Source organism: Prosopis cineraria, unplaced genomic scaffold (assembly GCF_029017545.1).
Source record: "Prosopis cineraria cultivar Desert tree isolate PC_DT_omini unplaced genomic scaffold, ASM2901754v1 PC3, whole genome shotgun sequence".
Taxonomy (NCBI): domain Eukaryota; kingdom Viridiplantae; phylum Streptophyta; class Magnoliopsida; order Fabales; family Fabaceae; genus Prosopis; species Prosopis cineraria.
Window position 1 is genome coordinate 37,942,008 of NW_026555334.1, and position 10,130 is coordinate 37,952,137.

General features: G+C 34.9%; 1 protein-coding gene across 2 annotated transcripts; it reads right to left on the reverse strand.

Annotated features, from left to right (window-relative positions):
* Positions 1-249: 249 nt before the first annotated feature.
* On the reverse strand, positions 250-9,759 carry LOC129305974 (uncharacterized). 2 transcript variants are annotated; one of them, XM_054946223.1, is made up of 16 exons: positions 9,429-9,759; positions 8,789-8,887; positions 8,374-8,465; positions 7,613-7,713; positions 5,996-6,086; positions 5,630-5,688; positions 5,390-5,510; positions 5,110-5,175; positions 4,463-4,515; positions 4,267-4,375; positions 3,799-3,969; positions 3,560-3,718; positions 2,182-2,274; positions 1,500-1,679; positions 1,017-1,216; positions 250-895 (listed from the first exon to the last, which is right to left on the reverse strand). In XM_054946223.1, the coding sequence occupies exons 1-16, from the start codon at positions 9,559-9,561 to the stop codon at positions 571-573; spliced, it is 2,052 nt and encodes a 683-aa protein (XP_054802198.1). In that variant the 5' UTR covers positions 9,562-9,759; the 3' UTR covers positions 250-570. The 2 variants fall into 2 exon arrangements, with proteins under 2 accessions (XP_054802198.1, XP_054802199.1); XM_054946224.1 differs by lacking the exon at positions 5,110-5,175.
* Between the last annotated feature and the right edge of the window lie 371 nt (positions 9,760-10,130).

The window sequence follows — 10,130 nt, forward strand, 5'->3', positions numbered from 1 at the left end:
TTTCACATCCAGTTAAAAGAAGGCAAAAATAACGTTTAACGCTTCATTCTATGCTAAACAAACATACACTGCCTAAGTGAATGTTATACAATTTAATTTTATAACTTCGAGATGTTACAGTAATCATCTTTAAAATATCCAATGAACTCCAGAAAATGTTTGGTACCAGGATTTTTTAACTGTACAAATGGTAAGTATCTTTTATACTCTCGTCATTACTTGGTAGATGGGAGGGGGGCAAAATTTCGAAACAACAAAATTACTTTCGTCATTCAAAATGCTTCATTACATATTAAACATCACAAATGACCTATGTTCTTTTTCCAAAATATACAAATATCAAACAGGCATTGTGTTGAAAATTAAAGCCGAAATCGTTCTGAATTTCAAAATTTGACAAGTGGTATTGAAGAAATACATTATCAATCTTTGCTAATATAATATTTAGATAGAAAAAATACAACAAACCTGTAAACAATTAGGACAGAATCCCCGAGCAGCTTACTCCTCACAGCAATACAAAACCCCAAAAAGTGACAAGTCACTACCGACGATTCACAAAAAAGGTGACTACCGACGATTTCTGCCGCCCCTCCCTCTCCCTCTCCCTTGACCGAAACTGGACTTGTTTGGCTGAAGCCCCAAGGACTGAACTCCCCTTCTCTTGCGAGGTTGGTCTTCTTCGTCTTCCTTGTACTTGGCTGAGCTTTTAGTGGTAAATGTAATCTCTCGTGAACCTCCGGGCCCCATCTTCACACCATCCGACATAGCAGAAGACCTTTCGCCGTCTTTCAAAGCGGCTACTCTGTCTCCCATTGGAAGCGAGTCCTCCTCTGCAAGGGACTTCCGCTTCCAGAATGCCTCTGCATGCAACTCATTCTTGATTTCATACATTCTGCAGGTCATGCGAAAATATTATTCATGTATTATCAAAATGTACTAAAATCCGATAGATCGCAGCCCATTTAATCTCATGAAAGGATAAAAATCCTGACAAGTCTCTAATGAGTTCTCACCTTGGGACCTGAGGTTTAGATTTCAGTTTACTTGCAGATTCATCTTCTGAGGATGCCGACCCATCAGAATCACTTGAACTCTGATCTTCATCGGACATGACGGGCTCAAAATGCTCCTTCAGTAAGGAAGTTTGCTTCTTAGAAGAAGCCATGGGATGTAAAGCCAGATATTCTAGTGAGGATGGATTAATCTCGTAATCCTGAAACATAATTAGAATAAAACGCTTGTCAGAAGTAATAATGTCTTGTAGAAAATCAAATGGATCATAAACAAAACCACACAATCAAGCCAACTTTCAACATGTAAAGCCTTCAGATTTTTTTATACTGCAATTGAAAATTCTAACATCTAAAACTTCTGGAATGATAAGATCCTTAACAAGTTTGAATATGACTAATACATGTTCAACCGAAAGCCCACAAACCACAAGAAACACGAGTTATCAATTTTAACAAAAGCACAAAAAAGCTGTCAGAATGGACCTTGTTCGTAAACATTGCAGCAAATCGATCATCTCTAAGATCTTGCATGCTAAGCCCCTTCTTTTTCTTAGAAACCTTTTTAGCTTCATCATCGTCAGTATCCTTTTCATTTTCAGCTTCTTCACTTTCAAGAAGGCGAGCTGCAAGGGCCCGATTAACTTTTGGCAATTTTCTTCTAATCTGCAGGGACAACAAATAGTAAATTGTAGAGGCTAAGGAATTACCGTGGATTCAAATAACTATTCAGATTCCAATCTAAACCACTTTGTCGCGCTAAACAATTAAACAACAAATCATGAAACTGCTTCACAACACCCAAACCAAAAGATGTCCCCAAAAATCACACGCAGTAAATCTAAGGCATACATGTTTTTAACAAATCAAATCGTGTTCGATTGATAAAGAGAATCATGAAGAGGGGCCAAAAAAAAAAAACGCGCACACACACACCCCCAACACAACGGCGGATTGAAGTAGCGTACTTCATCTTCTCCTCAGAGACATAATAAGTTCATACAAATGAAATGAGAAAGCAATAAAACGCAGGCATTCAACTTTAACTGAATCTAAATCTTCAAGCTGAGAAATTGTAGGAACCAAGCAGAGAAAATCACATTCAAGCAGGGTTTAATATGTGTGTGTGAGTGATTTTCATAGAATTAATGGAATCTAAGAAATCAACCGTAATCCGTGAAGCACGCTCAGCTTCCAGTTTTTCTTGCTTCTGCTGTTCGATATATGATTCGTATTCAAAAGGATCTGCCAGTGCTTTTGCCTGCAAAAGAGTTAATGCACCATATGAGAGGACAAAAATATGAGATCCGGAAATCTCAAGTAAATTGAACTTCTACACGATTAACATGGTTGAAGACCATTACTTCTACCAATCAAGACAACATATGGCTAATGTGACACAACATGGATGAGAAGAGGATTCTGTTCAGGCAATAATAAGAACACGAGGAGGAAAAAGAAAAATCTATGGAGAATGACATTTAAGGCTCTTGAGAGAGAGTTTTTATCGCAAGAAGAGCTCATCAATTCTGCATCAGATTTATTCTTGTAAAAACATGTATATATTGTTGGTAAAAGCTGAATCTTAATTTGTTTTAAAAGTTAAACCTTAACTTGTATTTTTTTTTTAGGGCTTCCTTGAAAATTTAACAAGTTAAAATTCAACTTTTAACAACAAGATGTACGTGTTTTTACATGACAATATCCTATGCAAAATTGATTGGCCCTTTTGCATTAAATTCCCTTGTGAGGGCCTTAAATACCATTCTCCCAAAAATCTAGCCTACAAATTAATGGTCTTGTCTTCAACCAACTGACCAAGCCATCAAATTACCATAAAGACCCCATGAGTGGAATCTGATTGAAATGGCCTGCTTCAAATACCCTTCTCAACTAAGCCACGGGGGTAAGTACAATTTTTCATTCTAGGATACAGTAAGAGTTTAAGCCTTAGAACATGATGTTTTTAGTTAAAGTATAGCAACACAAAACCAGAGTAACCTTACAAGCTCAAAGAGGTGTGTGAAAATCAGGACTATTCTATGCAAGATTTGTGTCAGGTCCCAAAACTAAAGTAAGGCTTGCAAGAAATTCGGAAAATCCAGGGAAGGCTGGAGTATATTACTCTAAGAGATATGACATGTCCTACGTCTCAGCCCCCATTCCTGATATAATCGCAACTTGCTTAAAGTTCATTGGATTTGGATGTCATTATATTCAACCTTTTTTTGGCCAAAATTATATTCAACAAACAATGGTATCGGAAATGATGTGGCCTTTGAAACATGACCTATATGAAGCTTGATCCAATTAACACTCACAAGTTAGAACATAATAATAAAAAGGAAGACGCTTCTTTTCCATTGACTTCATCAGAGAAAAATATTATTTGTTCACAGCTTAACATAATCAATATAATAATGATAACAAAAGAGGAAAAATCTAGTCATGTTCCCGCCACAATAAAAATCAAGGTGCGAGCATCTCAGTAACTCGTACAAAGCTTGTAGACAGAGAAGTAAGCAAAATTGAGAAGGAAAACCCACCTTTTTGTATAATGAATAATTAATAAAGAAGCCATGCATGTAGGCTCTGAGTAGATTGGTACCAATTAGGTTGGTCAAATTTAACCTCTCAAGTTCTTCTTTCGTCAAAAATTGATAATAATCGTAAATAGTTGCTAGTCCACCCATATCTAACTCCTCCTGTTCAATGAATATAATGTCAAAGGCAGATAGCTAAATGATAGATTGATTTAATATAAATTAAAACATCAACAACAAACCGTAAAATTTTCTAGGGAAGAACACCACTTGGGAGCAGGTCCAAGGGCTGGTATAAAGTAAGATGGGATTTGGCTGCAGTCCAAGGCCAGCAGGATCAAACCACTACCACTGAATGTACATACATCATTTATTATTCCTGCAGTTGGTTCAATGCTGGTCATGCCTTCTCCCTGAAATCAATGATTAAATTCAATCTTATGATAAACTCTAGATAACGATACCTCACTACAGCTATTATCTACTAGCACCACAATTTTTAAGAGCACATCTGAAGAACGTAAGGTTGTGCATAGGTGTTACAAGTGTTGAGAATTTGCAAAAACATAATATGCATAAAACTTCTTGAAAGATCAAAGTAATGCCGTTCAATATGCCCAATCAACTGAGCAGGTATGCTGATCATTTTTTACATAACAGATTTGTTGGATCAGAAGATAAAAGAGAAAGAACCAAAATGACAACTTTACCGATTCAGGATCCCATATTCTAACAACATGCTTATCACTGGTAATCAACTTTGGTCGTTCATAATTAAGAGTATGATGCCACTTAATATCCAATATGGCACTTCCATACCTGCACAAGACATTTTCTTTTCCAGCAACATTAAATAAAAGACAATTAAAACCAATAAAAATCCCAAACACGAGCATGCTCACTTACATGTGATCCTTAATTTGTATAGGATGTGATGAGCGCAAGTCATAGATGAGAACCTGCATGCATGTTCAAGGAAAAAAATTAAAAACTAAAAAGGAAAAGAAAATTTACCTATGGGGACTCAGTATAACAGGCAATTTTTTTAAAGTTATATCATGTAAATAAACGTCCAAATTTGGCTGTTTCATTTTGAAGAAACATGCATGGCAAAAAATCTAATCCACGAAATAAAGTTGTTTTAACAAAAAAATCACATGCAAATTGTTAAAAAAGCTAGGATAAGGGTTCCAACGTGAGCAGTGCTTTTCTTCAAGTCATATTTCTGTTAACCCTAAGTTTCAACAGTCTGAGAGCAGTCTCCACTGCCAAAAGTTTAGAGTCAGAGCCTGATTCACCACATTGAGAAGCTTTGGGTTTGTTGTCTGAGCGATTCTCAGTAAGAATGGAATTATTGCTTATTTCTAAATTATTGCCAGCCTTGCGTTAGGTAAGTTAGCCGTTTCCTTTAATGTTCTGGCAATTTGTAGTTTAACACTTGTACACACAAGTAAGCTTTTGTCAAGATTTTCATCAAAAGGATGATACACATGTCACAAAATACGATGCAAATGTTGCAGCAATGGCATAACTATAATGATTTTGCATACTACCTTCCCTGCACTAGTTCCAACAGCCATTAAATAACCTCCATCATCAAACTCTATTGCAGTGACCTCCTGCAATATATTTAAAAGAATCACCAACTAAGATGTCAATTATGCAGGAAAGCTTTGGGAAACTTCCAGAACCTCATCAGCACAACCAATTTTTGACTTATAAATAACACTTTGTCAGCACATTTGAAATTATAAACTAAAGCATATTATAATATCCTTGCAACATTCATCTTTCCCTAAACTAGCATGGGCAACAAGAGAGAGAAACCAGTACCTGGTCAACATCACCACTTGGTCCACTGGCATCAATTCTACCAATTGAAGATCTCTCTCGCATATCAAAACATTCCACAGCACCATCTTCACCACCACAAGCAACTAGACCATGAAGCTTGCTAAAATATAAAGTTAAAGCTTCAAAAGCTTAATACAAGGAACAAGAATAAAAGATACATGGCTCTTATAACTGAAGGAAACAAAGAAGGGTAGCATAATGACAATTTCCACAAATTACCTTCGAGATACAACATTCAAAGCTGGGGATTGTGTGGAAAGGGAGGGGAGAAATCGTCCCTGACAAATCAAAGATGTCAATCAAAGAAATACTTACCAAAAAGCTAGTCTATCACTTTGATATGAGAAATCTCAATTAATTTCTTTTTGGAGACAAACAAATCATAAGATGGAAAAATGGAAGATCATTAAACTGTATATGTCTATCAGCATCCAATTGGTAAGTAACAACAAAAACGCTAAATGACAAAGGAGAATTCATAGATTGTAATTTAAGCATATGATAATCTCTACATTGAACCACTTCAAGGAGGTATCCTCTTGCTACAATTGATGTGTCCATAACAGCAAATTATATGCTAAATACCTGCTGTAAATTAATTCTGTATAAATCTGGTGAAGAGGCAGCACAAAGCAAGTCACAGGACCAGCAATCATAAGTAATATCCCTACCCATCCTGTAAAGTCAAAACATCATTAAAATCTGCTACAATTCTCACAAAAGAAACTGAATATACATGAATCAGTGCAAAGAGGACAGCATATCAAAAAATTTCTCTGAGATCTCTGCTTATAATGTAATTTAAAAAATATTCCTAGTATAATAGCTTGGGAAGTAGTGTAACTGCAGATTCTTGGACCCAAATGAAATAATAATCGTAGAAACATCCATAAGACACTTGATCTTAGCAGTAAACACGAACTTCCAGGAGGCATCCAATTTTTCATCATCTGTTATGACCATAAATCACTTCTATCAATGAAAGTCACTAGTCTAAAATTTGGACTGAGGCCAATATTCATAATTAAAGCTTCATATCATGAGGTCATTACTCTCTCCCTAAAAGGTTAACCCATTAGGGCGTGCAACGCACCCATTTATATAGCCAGGACCCTCCCCAAGTCCGTCTGATGTGGAACCTGACAACTCCCCCAAACAATTCGTGATACCCCTGTCATGGTAGCCTACCAGAGGGGCCTACCGACTGGGCAAACTCAGATCTAACTCTAATATCACTTTAACCTTGCAAAAAGTCACGGATTGTGACATTCAGCTTCAATAAACAACAAGGTCTTCTTTTAGATGACTGAAAAAACACTACTAAAAATAGAAAGATATAAGGGAGAGAATAACATATACAAATAGCAAGAGAAGGAAAGAGAAAAGAAAGACCCAAAGACAAAATGCTTTAAACATGCAACAAACCTACCCAATCCTGTAGTTTAATATCCAACAAGTCAACTCCCCCAGAAAACATGGCCACAACTCTAAAGCACGTAAGTCCTACCTCATAAAGAATCTATTGGAGAACATCTAGCAGATGACTTTATGCAGCAAGCTAAACATCAGAAGACCAAAAGAAAGGAATGTGATCGGTAAACTAGCACACAAACATCAAACAGCCATGACTCCATCTTGGGAGTAATTTTTGGCCTTACAAAAAATCAACCCAAAGGTCCAAACAAATTACGGTTGACTTGTAAACAACATTTGTCCCATTTATTACAGCAACTATCAATTGATAAAATCTCCAGATTTAATCTATATACTTGTGATCAATTTTCTTCTTTCACATTATATTTACTGCCAGTATTTGAAGGCAAGAAGGCATCCCTAAAAATGCAAAGTTCCTCTCCAACTCAAGATCCAAGCGCTGTACAACAATTTCTTCTGTAAGGAAGCAACCAATAAGCAACAGAAAGATAAATGAGCAATTGTTTCAACACTTGGCAAGCACAGCATGCATAAAATTATTAGATGAGCTTATGATCTATGAATCTGCAACATGTCATTAGCCTTAACCCTTGATTGACTCACATGTACAGGAAAATGGGAAGAAAATCTCCTGCCTGTATACAACCAATGTCTTTTAGACGAATCTTTTTGTCAAAGAACCAAGGAGAAAGGGATCATAACATGTGACAGAAAAAATTCTGTAGCAAATACTTCAAGAGCAATAGACATCAAGGATAAAGAGGAAACCTTGGTATTCGCAAACTATAATGTTTTCCGTATTTGGCATGGAGAGAAACTGATCGATCAGCACATAAAAATGCAAGTTTTGAATAGTCATCGCTTAAAACCTACATAAGCAACAACATGCACTATTATCAACATAAAAGAATTTTAACATAGGCAGAAAAATGAATAAGTTAACCTTGTCTGAACCACTGCAATTCTGAATCAATAACAGATGAAAGGAAATTAAAAATCAATATAAATCAACAAACAAAAGCATCAGAACAATTATTGAAAGAAAATTAATTGAAAATGGAATGTGAGAACTGCATCAGAGCAAGTCTCCCAGTACGTACATATCAAAGCAGAGATGGCATGAAAACAAACAATTTCAAGGAAAATAACGAGAGTTAAATAATTTTTTCCTACCCATACATTTCAAATTGAATGAAAGCCAAAGTACTCAAGCTACCAATGAAATGTACAAAATTCAGGGCACCATAGTCCATCAAACAGATATGTATAAGAATCCTTATGGCACTTGAGATATGAAGCCATAAGGAGAACTGAAGACACAAAAATTATAATTATAATTCAATAAAAAAGTATTGGAATAGTTCAAAAACATGTAAGGATGAAGAACCATATTTAAAACAAATAATTAAAAGCATTAGGGAAAAAAATTAAAAGTTTGCATGCCGCATAAATTGCAGAAAAATGAAATGCATTAATGAGGATCAATGCCCCGAGACATTAGCTTTTTAAAATAAAACCAGTTTCAATACCTGAAAATCAACAATCTCGGAATCTAAGTGCCTTTCAAACTTCAGTCCAAGTTCCCTAACCTCATATACTTTTACTTGAGGTGGATATATACCTAAAATTCAAAATTACATCAACAGTAGTTATCAGCTTCTGAATTGATATTTATTCTTTATTAATTTATTTACATTAATTTCATCAAACCACTAAAAATGTATTCCATAGCTGATGGTTATACAATATTGTAACCTTGTGACTCGTTTGCTGGTAAACTAAAAATGTCAGGAATCCCTAAATAATAAAGAATAAATCTCTAAGGCAATGCTGAGTCCCAAAATCAAATATAAATGCAATACAAAGTAAAAAAAAAAAAAAAAGAATCTGCCCCATGAATTCGAGGTACTGCCATAACCACACATTCGCACAAATTCCAAGTACCTGATGCTATGAGATACTCCCCATCAGGAGTTGCCTTAATCTTTGTTGTTGCATTTTCAAACCTCAAATCTTGCAGCAGTTGCATGTTTTCCGTGTAACCTAATAAACAAGTAGATGAATAAAAGAAAACAGTAAATAAAAACTTAAAAATCATGATATTAAATACAATTAGCAAAAAGACAATTATAAGAAACATAAACATGTTTACTCAAAAGAACGTCCCAAAATATAAAATTTTTTGACAATTCTTTTCCCGTGATGCCCAAATATATTTTATTGATGCAAAAAAAAAACAATAAATAAAATAAAAATAGCTATCATTCAACATTATACAGAGAATTTGAATAGTCTGGTAATGTTACTCCTACTTATTATTCAATCAATTAAGCTTATTTACCCTCAAGGATGCCTAGTTTATTACTCCTGCAGTAATCACTCTTTCACTGGCTCCTACTATTTTCCTTCGTTACTACCATTCTTGCGTAACACCCTTCACTTGGAATTCAATGTAACAGCAGAACACAGCGAAAAAGCAATTTAAACTAAATATTAGAGAGTTGTAATAAAATAAAACATGACTAGATAAAGTTCGAGAAATATAAAATTGTGAAATTTACAAGAAATAAAGATAGTGGATTACTCTTTATCTTTCGATGAGACTTCTGCTTCTTGGAAGGAAGCCATGAAGCACGTGAGGGTTGCTGGGATGCTATAGTATACAACTTAACGCCGTTTATTGAGGTGGCCTTGATACCACCGTCCCGGGTCGCCATTGTTGCTTATCTATGGAAGAGGATGAGAGTTTTTTGTTCTTTTAAACCTTCAGAGACGAATACGGGGTTCCCGCGTAACTGCTGGAGTCGAAGAAGACTAGAACCAAATCCAGCGTTTTGATTGATGCGGGAGCCTGTATATGAAAACCTAAAGTTTAGTCGGCGAAGTCCGAGCCTATTCCTAGCCTGAATCTTGACCGTTGACATCACCCCCTTTACTCATTTTATTTCTTTTAATATTTTTTGGCCGTGTTTCTTCCTTATTTGGAAAACTCACGAAAGAGGACCTTAGAAAAATATTTTAATATAGACAAAGAGCCAATAAACTTAAAATTACTTCGCATGATTTGAATATAATTAAAATTTATTGTGAAAAAATAAAACTACTTTATATATATATTTATTGTGATAATGGAACTGATTTTTTTTAAAATAAAAATAATTTTTTTAAAAAAATAAGGATTTGTTCACCAAATTATAATATTTTTTTCTGTCACCAAATTAATATTTTAAAATTATTAATAAAAAAATTGATTATTGTTAAAATATAAATGGAACTCATTTTTTTA

Coding starts and splice junctions, on each gene's coding strand:
- LOC129305974 (XM_054946223.1), bottom strand. CDS start 9,561: ATGGCGACCCGGGACGGTGGTATCAAGGCCACCTCAATAAACGGCGTT. Junction 8,466..8,788: donor GGAGTATCTCATAGCATCAG/GTACTTGGAATT, acceptor TTTGAATTTTAG/GTATATATCCACCTCAAGTA. Junction 3,719..3,798: donor CTTCCCTAGAAAATTTTACG/GTTTGTTGTTGA, acceptor TTCATTGAACAG/GAGGAGTTAGATATGGGTGG.